This window comes from Xiphophorus couchianus, chromosome 5 (genome assembly GCF_001444195.1).
Source record: "Xiphophorus couchianus chromosome 5, X_couchianus-1.0, whole genome shotgun sequence".
Classification (NCBI taxonomy): domain Eukaryota; kingdom Metazoa; phylum Chordata; class Actinopteri; order Cyprinodontiformes; family Poeciliidae; genus Xiphophorus; species Xiphophorus couchianus.
In genome coordinates this window covers 24,083,451-24,106,409 of record NC_040232.1, presented here as the reverse complement: position 1 = coordinate 24,106,409, position 22,959 = coordinate 24,083,451, and the positions used below count along the sequence as shown (strand labels likewise).

General features: G+C 41.1%; 1 protein-coding gene across 4 annotated transcripts in view; it reads left to right on the top strand.

Moving 5' to 3' along the window:
* Positions 1-22,959, top strand: part of zfpm2a (zinc finger protein, FOG family member 2a) — a 168,443-nt gene that overhangs the window by 35,451 nt on the left and 110,033 nt on the right. For all 4 annotated transcript variants that reach the window (XM_028017834.1, XM_028017832.1, XM_028017831.1 and 1 more), the window contains exons 2-3: positions 9,216-9,374; positions 20,364-20,465. In XM_028017834.1, coding sequence (XP_027873635.1) covers positions 9,338-9,374; positions 20,364-20,465 — 139 coding nt within the window. In that variant the 5' untranslated portion in view covers positions 9,216-9,337. The remainder of the gene's footprint in view (positions 1-9,215; positions 9,375-20,363; positions 20,466-22,959) is intronic.

Genomic DNA, 22,959 nt, shown 5'->3' with positions numbered 1-22,959 from the left:
GTTAAGGTAACATGTACAGTACAGACCAAAAGTTTGGACACACCTTCATAGTTTCCTTTATTTTCATGACTATTGACATTGTAGATTCACACTGAAGGCATCAAAACTATGAATAACACATGTGGAAATATGCACTAAACAAAAAAGTGTAAAACAACTGAAAATAGCCCTTATATTCTAGTTTCTTCAAAGTAGCAACCTTTTGCTGTGATTACTGCTTTGCACACACTCTGCATTTTCTTGATGAGCTTCAAGAGGTCGTCACCTGAAATGGTTTTCACTTCATAGGTCAACCTGCCCTGTCAGGTTAATAAGTGGGATTTATTGCCTTATAAATAGTCATGAAAATAAAGAAAACCCATTGAATTAGAAGGTGTGTCCAAACTTTTGGTCTGTACTATATATAGGTATAAAAGAACTGAAATCACATACAAGAGCTGAAAAACATATTTAACGTGTTTAATATCTTATTCGTAAGCTACTAGAGAACTTAGTTGATATTTTCTAATTTACACAGATGTACATTTTGTCTTTTATATCATAATGGTCTTGAAAGGTTTTTGAAAAGTCTTTTTGAATTTTGTAAACACCTGCATAAGCCCTGAAATGATAAACAATGAATGAAATACAGTATCTAGGTGATTATGCTGCTAGGGATTCACTGATATGTGCAGATATCAATATTGGCACATATCGCTATGGCCGATAACCAATATTTTACCGATATTATCTATATATTACTACCATTTCGACACCTTTAGAATAAAAAAAGCGACCAAAACACAGAAGGCAACAGATGGCAGTTCATATCGACTCAGGTTTATTCATTGGACCGATATGTTAAAAAGAAATTATGTGTCCCCCAATACCATTATATCATGTATCACTGTATGCTACCCAAACAAAGGATTTTATTTTAGTAAAATTTAGCAGCTTTTGAATTTATAAAGTAGTATACTAAAATATTGATTATTTAAAGGAGAAAAACAGTAGTTCTATCCAAAATTCAGTTTCTACAGTGTAGAAACTGACTGTCTGGTACAACAGAGGTGTCAGTGAAGCCCTTATTAGTTGGACCACATCGAGCGACTTCGTTGGACCCGTCGTCATATCAGTCCTCCACTCGGCGGTGCGAGTCTCCTCCTGCAAACTCCGGGCGGGGAGAGGGAAAGTCAGCAGAGTGAAGCAAGGACCCGGCTAACTCCACAGAGAAAGTGGCTGGCATCTGCTGAAGCCCTCGGGCACGCTCAGAGGTGCCTCCAGCATTTTAATGGCGTAGTCAAATGCCAGCATGTTTTCATGCTATTCCAATTCAAATTCATTGGATAAAGAAGTGAGAGCGTGGTATTCTCCTTCAGCGGCCCAGACAGAAGCGACAACTGGGCGCGACAACACAGAAACTTAGCAACTCTGGGAAACACGCCGGGATCCAACGCGGCGTCTGATTGGAATAATACACTCGACCAGAACTCTGTTAAGCTCCGTTTGTGAAATGTGAGCGGAATAAATTTATGTCAAGAAGAAGTACATTTTTATTTTTTTATTTTTTTTCTGAACGTGGGTTGAACAAACCAAGCTTTCATGAGAAGCCAATGGGTGTGTTTCAGTCCTGTTGCACATGGAAACTCCTAAATGAATGATTTCATCACGTTACGTTTCGATGCCGTGTCATCTGCAGCCCCTCAGAACAGTGTGTATTTAATGAGTAGGAATATATTTATAATGTCTCCCGCCTCCTGCCTTTTTCTCTCTCTCTCTTTTTGCCACACTTTCCAGATGAGTGTCGCCACTGAGTTTTCAAGCAGTTTGTTGACTGCTGATTGTAAGTGCCCGAATTTAGGAAGGCAGCCATTTCTAATCACGAGAATTACATTGCTTAGCAACCGGAAAATCAAGTTAAACAATACCATTGCTTATTCTTGCTCAACAGACGGCAGCTCGCAGAACGCATCAGTCTCCACTGAAGCTGCTCCACGCTCCTCCCAGAACACGCACACACATTTACACACACAAAAGCAACCATTCACAGACAATATACAAGTGGTTAATTTACTTTTGACTTGTGTTACGCCATTTGCTCCACATTTAGCTTGATCACAGACTGTGGAACTTGGAGGACTCGTTTTGGTAAGGAAAATGTTTGAAATGGAATATTCCTTTGAGGCTTCCTGTAGCATATTTAGGCTATTAAAAGTTGCATAAATGGTATCTCTTTCATTACGGCGATCAAGGATTAAATTAGAAGCGTGAACCCTGCAAGTCGCCTCTAAGACCAAGGGAGCCCTCTGCTTCCCAAAGGTCATTAGAGTTGAAGAGAGAGTCTCTTTTTTTATATTTATTTAACTCATCCCTCAAGTCGAAATCTTGCTTTCCTCCTTTGCTAAAGTTTCACCCGGAAGTGAGGAAGTGGCCGGCGTCAGCGTTGGCATGGAAACAGGCCAGAGTTGGCAGAGAGGTTGAGCTGCTGTGTGGCCCTTTGCTGGATTTTCAGGTTCTGCATTATCCATTGGCGTTTAGTCTCAGGTGCTCATGTTTTATCCCTAAGGACCAGCTTGGACACAATTTCAATGGATTTTCATTTTTGGATGGGAAAAAAATCCCAAAACAAAACTATATAGGTGGGTGCAAAAAATAAAAAATAAGATTTTCATGCTTATAGAGATCTGCTGCTTTGTTCTGTCAGATTCAATTACCTCACCTCTAATTATGGAGCTATAGAGGAGGCTGGGTTTGTGATCCCCACATCACACTGTGGAGCCTGCTGATAATGCGCGGTATCGCTATCACAGCCCGGCCACAAGCTCTCCCCACATTGCGGACGGTTGGAAAAAGCATCCCATGAAATTAGCAGCCACATCTACAGTTTTGCACATCTACATATTTCTTTAGAGCTCTTCCTTTTTGTGCGTGTTGTGTGTGTGTGTGTGTGTGTGTGTGTGTGTGTGTGTGTGAGAAAGAGAAAGGGCTGTGGATGAAAGGTTGACACATTTTTTTTCCCCATCATCTGTTTTTATCCACTAAGTCACAGACTAAAGTGTGGAGTGTTTACCTTACAGATATGCTTATTCCTCCACCTGTGTCCGTGCTCCTCTTCCTCTCTGCTCCTCTTCCTTGGTGACTCATTAATCCTCTGTCCATCATATGGTCTCAGAGTATCACCCCATTTTATAGACCCAGCGGGGGCATCACCATATCCCTCTCTGGAGCTCCACTCCGCATGGCCGATCCCTATCACACAGAGGCCATGCCACGAACAAAAGAGCCTCTGTGATCAAGCCAGCATTGGGCTAGCAACGTCTCTATTAGCACAGGCTGCTCCTGCTGCAGGAGTGTTTGAGTGATTTCTCCCGGTGGCTGATGGAAGAAGGGTTGCTGGGATACCTGAACAATAGTGGTATAACATCTATACCCAAAATGAGAACGATTAGATGAGATTTTAGTTGTAATTTTGCCATTTCCACTTTTTTGTTCTTTATTTTCCAATAGAGTGCTACTTTCATCATGTCTCGTTCTAAGATGGCTCACAATGCCAAAAAGCCCTTAGAGCTGCAGTATGTAACTTTTAGAATTTTTTTTTTTTTTTTCACATATTTGTTCAAACTGTCACCATGTCATGACAGTAATATGAGATGGATAATCTGTGAAAACATTGAGCTCCTCAACTTTTTCCCTGTGCTGCTATTGCAGTCTAAAGAAATTCACTGCTCCCAGTCAAAAACAACCAATCAGAGCCAAGAGCAGGGTTTTAGCGCTTAGTCATCCTTGTGCATGCGCTGCTAAATGTGCCAATGATTGAGAAACAAGTTACTGTTCCACAAAAACCATGTATCTGCTGGTGGCCTTGCTAACTAGCCTTTGCATCCCCATCGGGATCTTCTGAAGGGGTGAAGCTGTATCGTGATTGACGGCGCTAAGATCCTGATTGGTTGTTTCTAGTTAGCACTGGGAGTACTGGAAGAAGGAGCTCGATTTTTTTTTTTGTTTGTTTGTTTTTTTTCTACTGAGCCATACTATAATGTCATGACATATACAGTTTCAACAATGTAACAATGTACATGTATATATATATTTGAAAATGCTTTATAAAAGTTTCATACTGCAGCAACAAACTCTTTTTCTGAAATGTCTTAATATAATAAAAGTTTCACACGCCTATAAAATCACCCAGAGTGAATGAAATTTAAAACTAGATTTTAGCACCATTCGAAGCTAACAGTTAGCCAGTAACCAATATTCTCACAGCATTAACTAAATTGCTAGCATTTTGTCTGGCACTTTGTTGCTGTCTCTCTGGTTTACCAAGCAGCCGAGTATCTTTTTTTATTTAGAAAAAAATGATGGAGGGATTCTTTAATACTATTGTAATGAAGCGTCTCTTTGCTCGGCCTGTCAGTCTTAGCCAGCTATATTTACAATAGAACATAAGAAAATGCAACTTTGTAAACAGAAATGCCTAAGCACAATGTTTAACACACTATTAGCTGGCATTTAGCAAAGCAGCTAATCCAGGAGCTCCATTTATTTTCCTTGGTGTTGATTGGCTGTAGCTCTAAGAGTGGAAATAAGGCATATTGATTGTAGAAGTTAGCGTCTGATGTAGTGCTAAGATTGTCTTCACTGTGTGTATATATTACATATTAAGGTAAACCTGATGTTTGAACTATTAAATTATCCTGTTTTTAGAGGGACTGGCTGGATGTCGTCCATAACCCATGTGAATCCCAGGAATAACCTGTATTTCCTGTCTTACTTCAGTGTCTCAGGCTCTTAGCAGTTGCTTAAATTTCCTTCACCAGATGAAGTTGTGGTGATAGCAACAGAACAGTGCTTAGAGAGACAAATTTTAAAAAAGAAAGAAATGTTGTGACGTTTTACTGTCCCGTCACCCCTCACCTGGACAGGAACCCTGGTTGAGAGATGGTTTCTATATGTCGAGTACAGGGTTCCTCAAATCCAGGCTTCACAGATTATGTGCGCCTGGTCCAACAACCCGAATAAAACCTCTGAATTACCTCCTCAGTATACAGTCAAATTCACCAGAGTCCCACTGATGACCTCAATGTTTGACTCTGGTGTGTTGAAGCAGAGACGTATATAAAAGTTGCAGTACACCTGGCCTTCATATATTTATTAAGAACGTACAATCATTAAGTCAAGTCAAGTTTATGTATACAGCACATTTCAGCAACAAGGCAGTACAAAGTGCTTTACATCAATCATAATTAACAAAAATCTGTAATTAGACAGTCCATTCTATTTTAAAGAAAAGTAAAAGAAAAACAGAACAACAATAACCCACTCATCCCACCATCTCTCTCTCTTTTTTTTCTTTCAATCACTTCTGTGAATTGACCTGCATTCAAAGTTGAAAAACAATAAAGGAACAAGTTGGTAGTTCTCGGATGGGCTAGGAGGAACACTGGTGAAAAAAAAAATCCTGATTTTCTAAAGATGAAATCTTCCCAAATAGAACATTTTAGAAAATGAATCAATAAAATTGATTTATGGCCTAGCCATAATGCCCAACATGTTGCAGACCAGATGGAACACAAAAAAACAAGTTATTTAAGTTTAGCCATCCTTTAATCTAGTTACTCTAATATAAAAATAAAACATTTGAAAAGCTATCAAAAGGAATCAATTGTCACAAGCTAAACTTTCTTTTTTGTTTCCTAGTAAAGAATGGTTGTTTATATTTCTTGTCTCAGTTCACATCACAAGCGACACACGTGAAGTCCGCCGCAACACAAACCCTCACTCTGTTGTTTTGGGCGGTGCAGTGAGATGCAGGCGTCCTCTCCGTGGCGTCGCTGGCCATCTGAACTCCGGAGGAGGCTCGATAAGAGAGGCAGAGGCAGCAAACATTCCTCTGGCCCAGTTCGTCATCGTTCCCCCCCCCAAAGCCCCACCAACCCTCAAGCCCCCCCTATAGAAATGCACCGTCGAGCGCGGGTCACACGGAGAATGTGACAGGATTTTAAACAGTACACAACTAAATATAGCAGGGACACCACTATCAGAAAATGAGTTAGGAGTGTGGTGCTGGTCGTTTAGAAAGTCATTATTCTTATCATTGCTGTCTCTGAAATAATTTCAGGTCTCTCCATGCAATGAATACTGTATAATAAGCTAAACATGTGAGAATGCGGGGGCAAACTTTTTCGCAATCTACGTGGCTCTCGAGAAGTCGCCCCTCCTCACCCTGCCGGGCCTCCCCCCCCCTTTTTAATGTCTGGAATATTTCATTCCTTTCCATATTCAGGAAGGCCCACCAGTATCTCTATCAGTCTGAAAATGCTCCATTTAGTTACTATCTGCTAGAGTGGGGAAGTGAGATGCCCTTATTCTGAGTCTATTAAACCTCAATTCTATCTCATCTTATCTACCTAATCTCTGTGTCTTATTGACCATGAAGTTTATCTGTAATCTCCCTTTACTCTTATTATCTCGCAACACTGTAGGTCTATTTTCCGGCGCTGCTGTATTTTTGCGAGCAACAGAGGAAGAATCATTTAGTTGTACACACGGTTCTCATTCAGCTGTGTAATGGAATGTGTACAGACCGCGCAGTATAGAAATGTATTTCCCCCCCCACCCCACCCCACACACACACACACTTCTCTCGCTTTCTCTCACGCCGTCTTCATTTGCCTCGGCAGAAGCTTTTAACGCCAGTCATACAAGCTCCCCCCCACCCCACACCGCCCCACCTTGCCTTGATACCGTGATATTTATCTCCTGGTATCATCCTCAGCGATGGTGGACTCATTGAGTCACTTCACGCCTCACTTCACTCCTCTGCGAATCAGCAGAAGGCATCAGATAAGATCATAAAACTGTATCCTCATTTAAAAAAGCGCCACTCGGCCCTCCGCAGCGTCTATTAGAGAGCCGGCCGCTAATTCTTTTTCATGTCCGGGGCTCCTGCCGACGCCGGATTCTACAAAGGAGTAATTTATAAGACTAATGAAAAGAGCAAGCGGTTTGTGGACATCAGGGGGGGTCCCCACTCTTTTTTTTTATGAGGGAAGAAAGAGAAACGGGAAGAGGCCCGCCGGCCCCGTGATTTTCTTAGCTGAAATTATTGCTTTATTAAAGCTGAAGGGTCCAGCCGCCCTCCTGCAACAAGAACAAACACCGAAAGGCTTGTAGAGGAGATGAGTGCGCCCTGTTGGAGTGATGAAGACACAGGACTCAGGTGACAAGTGGGACATGAAATGCATCACTGGTTGACTCTACTGTTGCTTCTTTTTTTTTTGCAAGAAACTTAACAAGGTTCTATTGTAGAAAAAAAAAGAAGCTTTCTGGAAAACTCTGGAATTGGGTTTGGGATTTTTTAAAATTTAGGTATGGAAAAAGAATGTCTATTATAGTAAAATGTCATTTCTAGACTAAATCCCTTGAACCATTGTCTGAAATGGAAACCATTGTTTCCTTCCTCCCTTCTTTGCTTCACTGTGTCCTTCCTTCCTCCTTTATGTCCTTGTGTGTTTATACCAGTTCCACGTCCATGCTTACTTATTTTCTTCCTTTTCTCTCCATTTCAGCCTAGTGCCCTGCCTTTCTTTCCATCATCGTTTCATTTTCTTTCCATTATTTACTTCCACATTTACTTCTTTGTTGCATCTTTCCTGATTTAATCTTCCTTCTTACCCTTTTCTGTCCTTTGTGTCCTTCCTTTCCCCCTTCCCTGTGACTCTTTCAAATTTTACTTCCTTCATTTCTTCTTTCTTTCCTTTCTTCCTCGTGTCATTCCTTTCGTTCTTCCATGCTTTCCTCATTGCCTTTTGCTTTACTTGTATTTGCCTTTCCTATAGTCCTTCCTTCCTTACTTCCTTTCTTCAATATTTATTTCTTCCTTCCTTATGTTCTACTTTCATTCCTTGTTTATTTCCTCCCTTTCTTGCATTTGTTGTCTTTTTTCACAGTTCCTTCCTTGCTTCCTTCCTTGCGTCCTTCAGTCTGTCACTTTCTAGTTGGTGCAGGTTCCAAACATGAAACCTGCCTGTAATGTAAAGATTCTCAGGAAGTTCATATCTTACAATTTGTGGCAGGAAAGAGAACACTAGAAACTGAGGTCTGGGAAAGTATGGAATTTGTTTTTATAAAATGTGTAGGAACTGTGTTAAAAGGACTTTTTTTTTAGGTATATAAAAGCTGCTCCACTGCCACTAAAAGCTCCATTTCTGATACGGTTTCTCCTTTATAAATATAATAAAAAGCTAATTCTGTCCTTTGTCCCTTTTTTCTTTCTTTTAGAAACAAACTAAAACTCACCGTGTTTCATCATTTCTCTTTTTTTTATGGTAATTCCCAGAGGAATATAAAAAAAGAAAAACACACCGCAGACATGTTTTCAAGACACAGAAATGTGTGCAAGATGCACCATTATCTTAATAACATTCAGGAGCTGGGTGAGATGTGTTTTTTTGTGTGTGTGTTTTTTTTTCCCCCCCCCTCTAAGAACTAATACAATTCAGGTAGCAGTACAGTAATTCCATCAACAGCAATTGATTGAAGCCAAAAATTGTAATATGCAAATACCAAAAAGAGATGTACAGCTACGAGCAAAACTCTGAAATCATTTAGATTTAAAGAAATAATATTGCACAGAGAGAGAGAGAGAGAGGGGGGGAAAAAGAAAAAATTAATCACACGGAAAAGTGTCTCCTTTAAGATTGCACTGGTGTATTACCCGGAGGCATAGAATGTAAATGGAAAATCAACATTGTACCCTGTGATAAGGCTAACAAATTAATAAAAGTATTTTCTTTCCCCCTCCCATGCTGATGCCTGTATGAAAAGTCTAGAAAGGATCTTTTTTTCCCCCCCTCTCCATCTGAGTGAGGTTTTGTTTTGCAGGTAGAAGGATTAACACCAGGCTCACCTTGGCTGCGTGTCAACTCGCTTCTCTCACCAGCACGCCGTCACAAAGGGCTTCAGCTGCAGCTACAGTGGAAAGACTTTGTGAAATATTGCAGCAAAAAAAACCCCAAAAACATATTTTTATTGTCTGCACCTGAACTAAACGCCTGAATGTAGATGGAGAGCGTAGACAGTTAGGAGTTGCATGTGAATGGGTTGGATTGCAAGAAGAGCAACACAGAGAAACAGAAGTTCTTTATTTATTCTTGAAAGCCTGAAGGATGTGATGAAACTGCTGAACACATTCCCCCCTTATGTGTGTGTGTGTGCGCGTGTGTGTGTTCCCTTAGGTCCTCTGGAAGATGGCCTCGAGGAAGAAGAGGAGGAGTGCGTCTCGGAGGAGAACGAGCTCCTGGCCAAAGACGAGTTCTCGGTGGAGGAGAACTTCACGGCCGAGTTTGAGAGCGAGAACATGAGCTGCGAAGACATGGAGTACTTCTGCAACAAAGGTGAGAGGGGGTGGATATTAAGCATAACGCTGACTGCAAAACCCTAAAAGTTAACTTAAAACTTACTCAAATATTCCTGGCGGAGCTTGCAGGCGTTTGAGTCATTCCTTCAGTCCTGATATTTGATTCCGAGAGCGACGGTTTGATCTGAGAGGAAGATGGCCTCGCCCCTTTATAAAAAATTGTTGGAAAAATTCGTTTTGTCAGTGATGGCGCTGTGAGGTTTGGCTGTGGTATACCCCGGGCCAACGAGAGGCCTTGCGCACGCTCGCCAGCACCTGCCGCTGCTCCGAGGTCCAGCACTTTAAAGCGCCGCGGCGTCGCCAAGCGCGCTCCGGTCCTCTTTGAACTGCAATTCAATTAGATTGCCTCTTTGTGTGTTTGTTTCATTTCAGTCACACCTTGCCATCACAGGAGCTAATTTGCGGTCTGCTTCGGGTTACAGTGTGAAGATGACAGGCTCCCCGCCCCGTATCCCAGCCGAACCGTCCTCTTCTTACCCTCGGGTTGTGTGGCGCTCGCTGGCCCCAGGTGGGCCCCCCCTCCGCCCCCGCTCTCGTTGGCGCACGAAACCCTCAAATTTGACTTTTTAATGAAGAACCAGCGCTTTGAATGTCTGCCCCTTCGTTCGTTTTTCAAAGGAAACATTTTGTTTAGAGCTATTCCTTCCACACTTCTAAACTGATGTGCCTCGTGGGATTACATTAGTCGGGACAAAACAAATCTTTCATGTTTCGGGTAGGCTTCGCCCCAGTAATCGTATCAATACCGTTTTTCTTTTGTTCTCGGGGGAGGCGAAAAAGTTGCAATTGTTTAGAAATTGCAATTACCGGCGATGTCTCGGTTGTTTCGTCCCGTTTCTTTGTTTTTCTCGTATTGTACCCTTCCTTAAACTTCAAAGTACAACGCACTGAGCCTCTAATATACCCAATAGCCATGAAATAGATGGGTGCTGCATACAATGGCGGCTACAGTGGTTGAAGGGACGAAAAAAAGTCGAAAAGTTCCGGAAATCTTCAAAGAACCTTGAAAGAACCGCTTGATACTCCCTTTGTTTTGGATAAAACCTCCCGAAACTAGAACTCAAATCTTCTTTCCGTGTTTTTTTTTTTTTTTAAACAAACTCAACACTACACAGCAATCCCAAATGTCAAATACTTCTTTCCGTGGGCATTGGTAATCTGTTTCTTGTCACACACAAGCCTTAGCAGTCAGATTTTTTTGTATTACTTCCCTATCTAAGCTTACAGTAACTAAGTCCCCCCATTGCCTCCTAAGACCTAAGTGATGTACTATCCACTGCTCGGTTCTCCGCGTGCCAAACTCGGTGCTATCTTCAGGTGTAGCCGCACCCTCCCTCCCTTATGATCCCTTCCTCAATTAGATCTGTATAAAACTAATGTCATAGTGGCTTAAATTTACCCCACTTATGTGAAATTGCTGCGAATTAAACGGGATGCAATCCTGGAGGCATTAAATGGTTTAAGTGTGTTATTCCTCGACTATAGGAAGGGAAAAAAGAAGGAGAGAGAGCGAGAGAGAGAGCCCTTGATTAACTAAACCCTCTCAAATGCGATGGCGTGCTGTAATTAGCCCTGAGCGGACTTGAACGTGGGTTTTAAGGCAGCCACTCATCCCATGGCCTTTATCTCCGGCTGCTTCCCCGAGAATAAGGTCTCCCGTGTGAGGTTCCTCCACTGAGCAGCGGCTCTCTGGTCTTAGCTTAGCCTTGTATCTGTGTAGTCACTCTCTGAAATGGGCTTGTCAGGGGGACCTAAAACCTCCATTAAAAGTTTCAGTCCATAATAGGTATTAAAAAGCTGTAGGAACACAAAGAGGAGTACCAATTTTCATTAACATATGAAGCACTTATTAACTTTGATCAGAGAGCGGTGAAGAAGCAAAGCCGCTTAAAGGCGCAAAGGTCAGGAAGTTGAATGCCACCAAAGACTCAGCCATTTTGCCTTACCCTCGCAGAAAAAGGGGACTCCCCTAGATAAGTGTGCGGAGCACCTTGACGTCCCGTTTTTGGTCCGAGGCCGGGGAACCTTGAAGCCTCTTCATGGTTGAGTCCTTCATTGTGCCATGTGCTCTCATGGGATTTTTGGGGCTATTGACATATCAGCGCTCATTTCTTCCAGACCTTCCCAAAGTCACTTCCAGAAGTTGCATCTCGGTTTTCTGCGAATCTCTTCACTTCATCGCAGGTTGCTTAGGCTCTAATACATCTACATATGAGATCTTTGTTTTTCTCTTTTAACACCTGTACAGTGTCTTGCAAAAGTATCCGCTCTTTTTCAACATTAATTTTTCACATTTTCTCACGTTGCAATCACAAACGCCAATGTATCTGATTGCCTTTTGAATAGAGATGCACTGATTGATATTAATATCTGTATCGGAAACGATATTGAAAAGAAATCCAGGGTGTCTGTGCCTGATCCCAAAGGACAGATGTGTTCAGTTAAATCCTGTGCTTTGTGCTCTGAGAGACGTCATGCTTTATTACTTATTTTACATTATATTTAGAATTCGTAATTGAATTTTCTGAACCATTTCAAAGAAGGTTTGTTGCAGTTTATTTTTTACATGTTTGAATAAGGTAGTCAAACTATTGTTTTTGTCTCAGTTTTCTGAAGTTCTGTTGTTTTTTTACATGTTTGACCAGGCTTGGTGTATTTCAGTGTGCTGGACTGGTGCAGAGTTATCAAATAAGTTTGCAATTCAATACATTTATGGCTTTCTTTTTTTTTTTTAAAGAAACAGTTTAAGTCAATTCGGCACTGTTGTCCTGCATCGGATCGGTATCGGTCGAAGCTGAACCTCGGATATCTTCGTCTGTATCGGAAGTGAAAAACGTGGATCGTTGCATCTGTACTTTATAAGAGAAAGAGCAACACAATGTGGAATAATATTGTGAAGGAAGTGGAAGGGGGGAAAAAAAGGAAGCATGGTTAAATTTTACAAATCTAAATGTGAAAAGTGTATATATTCAGCCAGCTTTTTGGCAACAGTGAGACACGGTAGTGGCAGCGTCATGCTGTGGGAATGCTTTTCTTTAGCAGAGACAAGGACTCTGCTAAAGAGTCTGCTAAAACGAGATCAGGACAGAGGTTCACCTGCTAGTGGCTTCAATCAAAATGCATTTGAGTGTGACCAGTCAAAGTTCAATGCTACATCAAAATAACGATTCTGAGGCATAAGTTGGGAGTAAATGCTCTCCCCAAAGGATTTGAAACTGTAATATCAGCTACAATCATATTAAAACTGCTAGCTGTTTTTATTTAGTTATACAATACTTTATGTCGGTCATATTCGCCAAAGTTTGGGACCTAATTTTGATAGCAATTGTGGAGAGGTTAAAGCATGCAAATTGGAGAATATTTCAAAATACATTCACTGCCTTCGATTCGCTTGAATCAACTTCAGTTAGTTAGCACTTTTTTGTCACGCCATGGCAATTAATTGGGTTAATTGTGACACAAACCCGCGTTTATTAAAGTCCAACCTCAAGAAGAAGGTTTTGCAGTGAAAGTCTTTGTCGCCTCTAAAGGAGTCTGCTGTGCTTAAAACACTCTGCTCAAAACAACTGGGGAAAAATGGATCAGCACCCCGTGGAGAGCAAACGAGTTTTAACGTTCATGGCATTTTAAAGACAGCCTGTCCGCCTCTCAAAGTCGCAAAGACAAATGGACTAACATATAAAGAAATAACCTTTCTTCTCTCAGGTGATTAAACAAGAATCTTACCTGAAACAAGTTCCCCTCGATTTCACATTTATGGGAGCTTTTTCTGTTTGTGAAAAAGCGTGCAGATCAACACACACACACACACAAACCAACAACTCCACAGCTAAGATTTATTCCCCGCTGAAAGCGCCAGTCTCTGGAATTGTGAAAAAGACTCCTTTTCAGTGGCATATTTTTTTCTTCTTCTTCTTTTCTTCTTTTACTGAAACTGTGAAATTTCACCTTGCTGGTTTACCCCCTGTTTTATTGCTGGCTATATGTGGAGTTCAGCACAGGATGTTGCCACAAGCTGTTCCCTTTGAGCGGTCCAAGTCTTGTCTGATGACAAACGACTTCCCATCTCGGCTGCGACAGTAAATTTACATGTCACTTCATGTGTCTCATTTCCTGTGTAAAAAAAAAAAAAAAAACCTTTTTGGGAAGTCATATTCCATGATTATATTTATTTATTTTTGCCCTAAGACTGCATGATTTTTATTGTCGCTCCCTGTGTGTCAGGATATATCAATAACAACTAAACGTGAACGCTTGCGCTCCGTGCGCCGTCCTCTACAAACGACAGGAATTCCAATGGGGTGGAAACATTTTATCAGAGCAGAAGTGGCAGGTGAAAGCAAGGGCTGCAGGACTTTTGGCGTAGCGGATGAAAAACCCACCTTGACCCCTCAATATCCTCTCTGTGAGGAAATTCGCTCGCTTCAGTCGGAGGCATGGAGCGGGGCAGGGAGAGAGCCCTAGAATTAATTAGTCTTTGTGTAACGCAGAAGTAATCAGAATCTCCTGCAACACAGGAGGAAAGATCGCCTTTCACAGCTGCCAGTGCCCAGAATGGTAAATGTGGAATTTTTAATGCACAGTTGATGCTGGAGAATATGGGGAAATGCTAATTTGCGGCGCGATAAGATGAATCGAGTCATCCCTTTAGCCCCATTTGACTCAGTGGAGGAAATTAATCATTAATGTTTGTTAAGTATGACAATCTAACTGGGCCAGATCTACATGCTCAAAGACTGAGGCAGAACGAGATAAAGGCCCGGGCTGCAGACAGGGAGGAAAACTGCCAGATTCTGTAATGATGGGAATTTATTGGCATTTAAAGAGACAGTGCCGAGGCATTTCTCTAATAGCCTCCCTCCAATGGAGTGCTGGGCCCGCCACAAATTGCATGCAATTCCAAACCCCCACTTTTTTTTTCTTCTTTTTTTTTTTGTCAGATAGCAGAGAAGTCTTACAGCTATGCTTGACTTTAGTGAAAAAAGGTTGCTTTCTGGAATTGACTTCATCTGTTGCGGCATAATCTGCATCAACATGGCAGCATCCCGTATCAGAGGCGGAAGGAAGGGGGAACAGCAGTCCTCCAATCAAATGTCCTGAAATCATGACCCAGCTGCAGTGAAGGGTTTAGAAAGTGTGGGTAGGTTCAAATTATAAAGCCAAAAACTCCAGCGTATACCTTAAAGGTATAGCTCAGATTGATATCATGTAAAGTTCTGTGATATTATCAGTAATACTTCCCTTACCTGAAGTAGACAGATATTTTATCGAGGGGTGCAACAATTGCAGTTTTATTGATTACCAAGCTTTAAAAAGCCTGACCTGCAAATTCAGATTTTGAAATGTTGCTAAATATAGCAAGAAAGTCACTGAGTTGGTAACAGTGGGGTGGCTATGAGATTGGCGGATATGATCGGCTTCACATGCAAGTATCGGCCGATCTCTGAAAATTTATGAAATCGGGGACAATTTATTATTTAGAATTTTTTTTATTTTTTTTTACCCCTCCAGGAGGTCTTTCTGTGGGCTCTAGTGCCCCTTATATGAAAGTAGGCTGACAGAAAAGGGGGAAGGAGAGGGGGTCGCGCTATCCCCTACGCCACCACGACACGCCCAACAGACGATTTATCAATACATCCCTAATCCTATCTCAATGATAGAAAAATGACATATGTAGAAATGTTAGCTGGTATCAGTTGATTGTAGATATTTCAAAACTGTTTAAATTCATGGGAACCCAATGTTATTTAGGTTCTGAAACTATTAGATGTGTTCCTGGTCCAACACACCTGAATCAGTAGAATGAATTCTCTCCTCTGTCAAGTTGTCCAGAGTCCTACTAATGACCTGATTGCTTAACTCGGGTGTGTTGAACAAGGAACACAGCTAAATGTTTGTCACGTATGAACCTGCCGAGATCATACCATGAAGGGATAGTTAGGGACAACTGAAAGTAGCAGGAATGACTGAAAATTGGAAATCATATATGTATAATATAAACCCAATCCGTTCAATGTCCGTCATGCTCTTTCCAACCCCACAGGCATCTCCTCATCCCTTCATCCTGAAAGTGTTTAGTTACAAAAGTAAAAGTTGGTTTTCTCAGGTTGTGGAAGTCAGGCTAACGTAACGTTTCTTTGTCATATGCACAGTAGAAACACGTTTCTTGGTTCTTGGCACTACTTGCAGTTTTCTGTGTTCCTGTTGCGTGAAATAACATCCAACCCATTGCAAAATTTGTCCAATGTATGTGGCTGTTTTCTCAGCCAAATATTGCCTGTGTAACATTGCATTGATGGAGGCGGTGACAGAATGCCTGTACAAAAATCCAAAAGGTGATCCACTCTTGACGGACTTGTGCTTTGTTCGATTTGCCTCAAAAGATAGCACTTGGAGCTGGAAAATTATAAGCAAAACAAGCCAAGAATTCGGTACTTACCCCAAATGTTAATTGAAATTGAAACACCAATATATTCACAAATATATTTTAAAGCAGTATTTGTGCCACTGAATTGATGAGATAAAAACTCTTAGAAGCTAATCAAAGTCTTATATTAGCCACTTTCACATTCTAAATGTGTGGTAGCCATTGTAGATGCTAAACCATCTGAAACCATCAAATGAAAAAGCCGAAATTCTGACCACAAAAATCGAAGCATGCCTACGCATGCTTCGATTTTTGTGGTCAGAATTTCGAGTTAAGCAATCATTTTTGTTGCAATCTGATTTCCTAGTATAAAGCAAAACATAATTAGAGAGGACTAGTCATAGACGATGGAGCGGATCGATAACACAGTCAACCTTAACCTGAGTAACTTTAGTGAAGTTACATGGACATTGTTCATCTTACTAAACAAAATCTAACATAACAACTGTCTCATGTGAAAGAGCAGACATTTAATATAATTAAAATATCTATATGTCTCACTGACATTAACATTTGTAGCTTGTATTGAATTAAATCGCTAAAATCATCTTAACGCAGAGGCCTCATCTGATTAGCTGTTAGCCTTTTGAATAGTTCTGGGGATCTCTTCACTTTTCTACAAACCTGCTGCAGAATGACATCTCTGTCTAAGAAGCAACAACTCACACCACGACATTAGCTTCCAAAATAATTTATTGTGATACATTGACGTTGCGGCCGGTCTTTAGAATCTGTGGTCGGGATTAGAGAGCTCTGAGCTCCTTAAAGTCACACACCACAGATTGACATTTTTCAAGGGCTTTTCTGAGCAGAGACAAAGCTAAAAGGGAGAGGAAAAAGCCAATATGACTTTGTTGCTACCTTGCTCGAGGAATTGTTTGTGTAAATCGCCTATAAGCTTATTGACCCGAATGCGTGGCCCGCTGCGTGCGGCTGTGATTTGGCTGGAGAGCCGTCCTTTGATGGAGCAGCGATAGGGCTGATTTTAACAGCTCACTGGCTCCTCTTCCATGCCCGCCAACCCAGAACGCAGCGGGCCGCTCTAACTCGCCTCGCCTCCTCTCTCCAGCCCCTCCCCCCCCGTCCCTCCTGCCCTCCTTAGTCTTCCTCCACTCATCCTTAAATGCGACCATTCGATCCGAATTGCGAAAGGGGGCCCGAGCCGGACGTAAATTACAGTCGATAATATCGAGGAAGATCATTGACAATCTGTCTTCTTTGATAACACCGCAGAGGGTTTCATTTCGAATTATGAAACAAGGCTGAGTCTCGATTACTTAGAGCACAAATGAAATGGAGCACCTCAATCAGTCGGTTCATATCAGATGGATCTTTCAAAATGTTAAGCTGCAGCTGCGAAACAGTGGAATGCTGCTGCAGCGTTTCTTCCCTTCTCTGCTTTTTTTTTTTTTTTCTTACCGACATTTGGGCCCGGAAACTTCATCAAAGCCTCGTGACATTGTTCCCTGTGAGGTTGCCTGGGCGATTGTGTTTAAAATGCACTGCAAACTGCATTAGATAGAAGGCAGAAAATCCTTAATCACTGCTTAATTAAGGAATCATCTTGTAGCTTCATTTCCCGGGCTGTAATTAAACACTTCCAATACGTTTCGTTACAGGGCTTAGCATGTTCGCCTGAGATCAAGGTAGTGCCTTTAATGTTATCTCGCCAGCTCCTTTTTTTTTTTCCCCCCGCAAACTCCGCTCCATTGGAAGGAACTGTTGATACACGCCTTTGTTATGCTCATCATAATACGAGCCTGGTATGCTAAAGAGGTTCTCAGGGCCCAGCAATAAATAGTGGGGGGAATTGAGTTGAGTGGGCTCCTCGTTAATACACTGGGAGGAAGGAGGAGTGGAGGGAGAATTGCCAGCCCAGGCAGACATTTGTATAAGCAAAACTGGGTCATAATGACCTCATGGACTGTAAGTAGGACATTTCTGAAGGCTTCCCTTCAGTATCACTTTTTCTTCTTTTTTTTTTTTTCCCGTGCATCTCCTATTTTAGTGTGAGGCAGAAAGCTGACATCCTTTTGGCAACGTTTGCTGCCTTCTTTGAAGTGAGCCATGTCAGAGGGAAAAAAAAGCTAAACAAGCACAGTGTGAGTGCTTGATCTGGAGATGAACCAAACTGAGGATGGACAGTGTCCTGTGGGCTGTGGCACAGGAAGTGTGACAGCACAAAGCTGGAAATCACAAACATAAAGTAAACAACCAACGATAAGCTTTTTATATAGCGACGGTTGCGACATATCGAGCTGGTTCTCAGGTTGAAAAAGAGTATACATTTTCATCAATCTGGCCATGTTTATGGACACCACTGGTAAAGATGTGGAAACAGCATTCAAACAAATTTACATGTTATTGAAGTGACATATTGGCAGTTGTAAAAAAATAGATATTTCAGTACTATTCTTCACTGAAAAAAAGTCCCACACGTGAAAATAATTGTCCTAACCAAAATCACCACTAGCACAACGATTGGAACGCTCCTGAGAAATACCTTCAAAATACAGTAACAATGTGTATCCGCAGGGTTTTGGGACTAAAACCGCTCATGAAAACTGAAGAGCCCCCTCTGAAAATACCTAGAACTGCAGATTTTAATAATTCAGACACTAAATATCACTTAATATGCTTAACATGTACAGTAGAAACTGTCGTAGCACTACCGCAGAAGCTAATATCTACAATCTTTCTTAACTCTAACTGCTTGTAGACAGGGGTCTACTGTTAAATGGACCTGAGATATTTTCTGAATTTGTTCTTCTTAATTTGATCAGCTACCTATGAACTTATAATTAGTGATCCATGGTTTCTGGTCAGATGTTCCCCTGAGGTATAAAAATGACCACATGACACAGGGGCTTGTTTCTCTTAGCTTGTTTCAGGTGGTTACTAATCGTTTTTTAGAGAGGCACAGCAGGAAAAAGCTTTTTCTGTTCAACCATGATAAATGAAAACATGTTGAGTTTCCTTTCAGTCTGCTGAGACTTTTAACTGAAGCTGCGTTTTCTGGTCAGATGAGATTCATATTGATCTTTTTTCGACAGCCAGCTGTGGAGGGTTTGGTGTAAATTAGGATTGACATGTGGAATAGACCTTATGCCCACTGTCAAAAATAATAGAGGATGTGAAATACTGTGGCTTTGTTTTATCTGAATACTTTGTGAGTATTCATGGCATTATGAGGTCCAAACTACAAACTACAAGGAGGTTTTAACCCTTCACTGTTACCCAAAAGCACTTGCATGCAAGTCAATGGGTGTTCCGGTGTTCTCCTGACAGCTAAAGGGCTATAAATGTAAATCCAGTGACCTTAGGTTTACTAGACAACACCACAACCTTCTGAAGGATAATAATTTGAAATTGTAAGGCCAAATCAACACAGAAACAGTTCACCAGACATTAAGTAAGCGTTCTTCCTAACCAGATGATCTACATTGATCGTCTAAAAACGAATGGTCAAAGATCGAGCCCTCTGTACATTCCATCTTATGAAAAACATATAGGACAAAACTAAGTGGACTTTACACTACTGCAAATAGATTACTGTATTTCAAGGCATTCGAAACATCTTTATCAAGGGTTCCAATAAATGGCACTGTCCACGTCCCTTTTCTGTGGAGAATGCATAAAGTAATCCATCGTTTTTATCCTGGCCTGCCTGTCCTTGGCCGTTCATTATTGGGTTTAAAACATCAAAGGAGCGAAATACATCTGGTGACAAAAGTGAAGGAAAATGTTCCACTACAAGCCATCAGCCGCCGCACGCCCCAAGCAGGTTTCGCAGTTCGGAGACACACTGTGCAGCCGCTGTGTCAGCCACATTGGATTTATACACTGGAGGCACCTCCTAAGCGCTGATTTATGTTCCCATAAACTTTGAGCGCAAACTGTGCTTACTGTAGACATGCAAAAATAGATTTTATTTTTACAGTAAGTGTATCAGCGAGCGCTCAACAAGCCCTCCAGTTTGGCGCTACCGCCGCAGACTGTGTTTAACTCGGCCTTTTAGGTACTTACATCCTGCAGAGAGATACCCAAATATCCTTTAGCAGGGCGTGTGTGTGAGCCCCGAGACTGTAAATCAGCCCCCTACATCCTATAACACACATTCTAGCTCGCTCCACAATAGATCAAAGGGTAATAAATAGCCACCTCTCTCCCACACATTGCTTTCCTTCCTGTTCCACGGGGCTTCCTCCTGTCCCCGCAAGTCCTCATGGGAAGGCCTTTCACACAGAAGTACACAGCTGGGCCCGGTGAGCTCATCGCAAGCGCGCATGTACAAAGCTATACATACGCGACAAACACACAATGGCTCAAATGTTGCAGGAAAGAGATATAACAGCAAGTGATTCTTGCTGGGACACGATCCAAAGTCCATAAGAGTGTACCCTCTGGAAGGGCAGAGCAGTCCATAATGCAAGCACTCAATTAAATTAGGTCTCTGAATATTAAATTTGTGGAGACGTTCACTCTCATTTGTGCTTTGTGGGACTTATGTGTTTTTTATCTTATTTTAACCTTTTGCAGGAGAAGAGGACGGCAACCGAGAAGCAGGAGATGTGGAGATGGAGGGCCAAGGCGAGAAGAGCAGGAACGCTGCTGCAGGGCCTGAAGAATGGGATGGTCCAAGTAAGAACAGCATCTCTACCACTTTATTGCCCTGCATGGTTTAAAGGAAAAATGTTTTGGTGGTGACTAAATGAACAAGGCGGGGTGGGTTTTTAAGTAGGACTGCACATTAAATCAGAATTAAATCAGAAATATACCATTACACCTGATGGCAGATGGAAACCTCCAGGAGGCTAAAGGTCACTGAGAATGTTGGAACCACAGACAATATAGAGAGCAGCAAGGAACATGTTGATTTATCGCAACTGATATCATCATCATCAACAATGATGTCATCATACTGTTTATACTGTATATATTTGACCTTTTGCACGGGAGCTGCAATGGAAATTTCGTTGAATTCTGTTCAATGACAATAAATGCTATCTATCTATCTATCTATCTATCTATCTATCTATCTATCTATCTATCTATCTATCTATCTATCTATCTATCTATCTATCTATCTATAAGGTTTTCTAATGTAAATCCAGATTTATGATCAGAGTAAGAATCCACATTTTCTTTCGAGAAAATGATTCATAAATCAGCAAAGTCCAGATTTGACTTGTCGGTTTTTATTCTTGTCTAATTTTTCAGATTGGAAATCAAAGATGGCTCATTTATCAATCATTATTGTGGAAGACATATCTTGGTTAAAAATGTCTCATGTTCTCTCCACATGTCATTGTTACCACTCATGTTAGAGCAATTGTTTGAACATAGCAATAAAATGCTGGTAATATTTAAAATATCACTGAATGAAATGATTTTCTACTGTTTTGCAGTACAGTGTAGCTGTTGTCATGATGTAGCCCGTTTGATGACGTTTATCGCAGTTTATTTTTGTGATGATCTGACTGTATAGTTCTGCTAGATTTATGGCAAAGACAACATTTAGGAATTTTTAAAAAAAGATTTATTGACACTTTTTTTTTTTGGCATGTCGGTAAATGCCACAACATTTTAAGTCACGCCTTTAGCTTAGCACAGAGAGGAAGCTCCAAGAGAAGATGCTGCTAACTTTGGCGTCTTTAGAGGCTAACATTTAGCTGGATTCTTACAGTGTTTCCAAATTGTTGGCTTAATTTTCAAATTTCCACAACACAAATAGTTTAAAAAGTGTTTCTACAATGTTTTTGTGACCGTGTGTTGTTAGCTAACTAGACAATACAGCTGTCTTAGCCGGCTGTTAACATGAAAAGCCCTTTCTTATGTCAAACTAAGACACTCAAACATGGACTTAATAGTGTGTTCAGCTTAAGTCTCTCAGCTTTATATACAGGATTCTTAATATTAACTTACAATTATTACACTAAAACAATCACATGCTGACAGATGATGCTCTTTGAGACAGACTTAGCTTTGGCGTGAAATATTTTGATGTTTTAATATTGAAAGACCTCTTAAAACCATATCTCGTTAAGGTCAACTAAAGATTAATAAGTTGCTACTAAAGACGATGAAATGCAATCCAAAAGCACAGCTAGGAAGCTCTAAAATGCTAACTTTAGCAGCTTTAGAGGCTAACACTTAGCTAGATTCTTACATTGCTTCCAAATTCTTTGCAGACTTAGCTTTGATGTGAAATATTTTGATGTTTTAATATCAAAAGACCTCTTTAGACCATATACTGCTAAAATTAACTAAAGATTAATAAATAAGTTGGAAGTCAACACTATTCAGCTATATTAGGTGATTTAAACAAGACACATTTTAGTGACTGCTCTACTTAAAAGAATCATGTCATCCAACCTAGATGCACTTTCTCCAAAATGTTTGCAGGAGAGACGGATAATAGAGGGAGCTAGATTGTTGCACGGCAATCACTGTTCAGCCAAAGCCTGCACACACACTGCTGAACAGACAAAATATGACTCCTTTTACTGCATAAAATGACCTCCAGAATTTATTCCAGGTACACGAGTTTGTAAAAAAAAAAAAAAAAAGAGAGAAAGAGGGAGATGAAAAAGCGAGAGCTGTAAAAAAAAGAAAGAAAAAAAGAGTGGATTTGGGCAAGTTTCGCTCGCTAGCTCAGAGCCCCCTGGGGTGTGTATTTTATACTGACAGTGAATCAGTGTTATCACACCTATCAGATAATGCATTTATCATTAAATTTCACATTTGCATTTAAATCTGGGGAAGGAAATGAGCATTGCTGGCTAAAGATAAGAGCGCTGGGACGACAGTAATAAACCATCACTGTGATCAGTCAGGAGACAGGGCTGAGGGGGTCAACTCAGAACTATGGGGGCCGTGACAAAAAGAAGGCATCACAAGCGGCAGGAAAGAGGGAAGAAGAAGAAAAAAAGTGCTTTTGGGCGAGAAAACACTGAGCTTAAAAATACTGCTGTGAAAGAGAAGGATGGATGTAGCATGACTGGATGTATGACTGGCTGTAATTATGCTTCCTCGTTCACTTAGCCATTAGAATGAGAATTAGGGGCTCAGAGCCACGAGACTGGACAAGCAGGGAGAGAGAGAGAGGAAAGTTAGGATTTCATGGAAGAAAAAG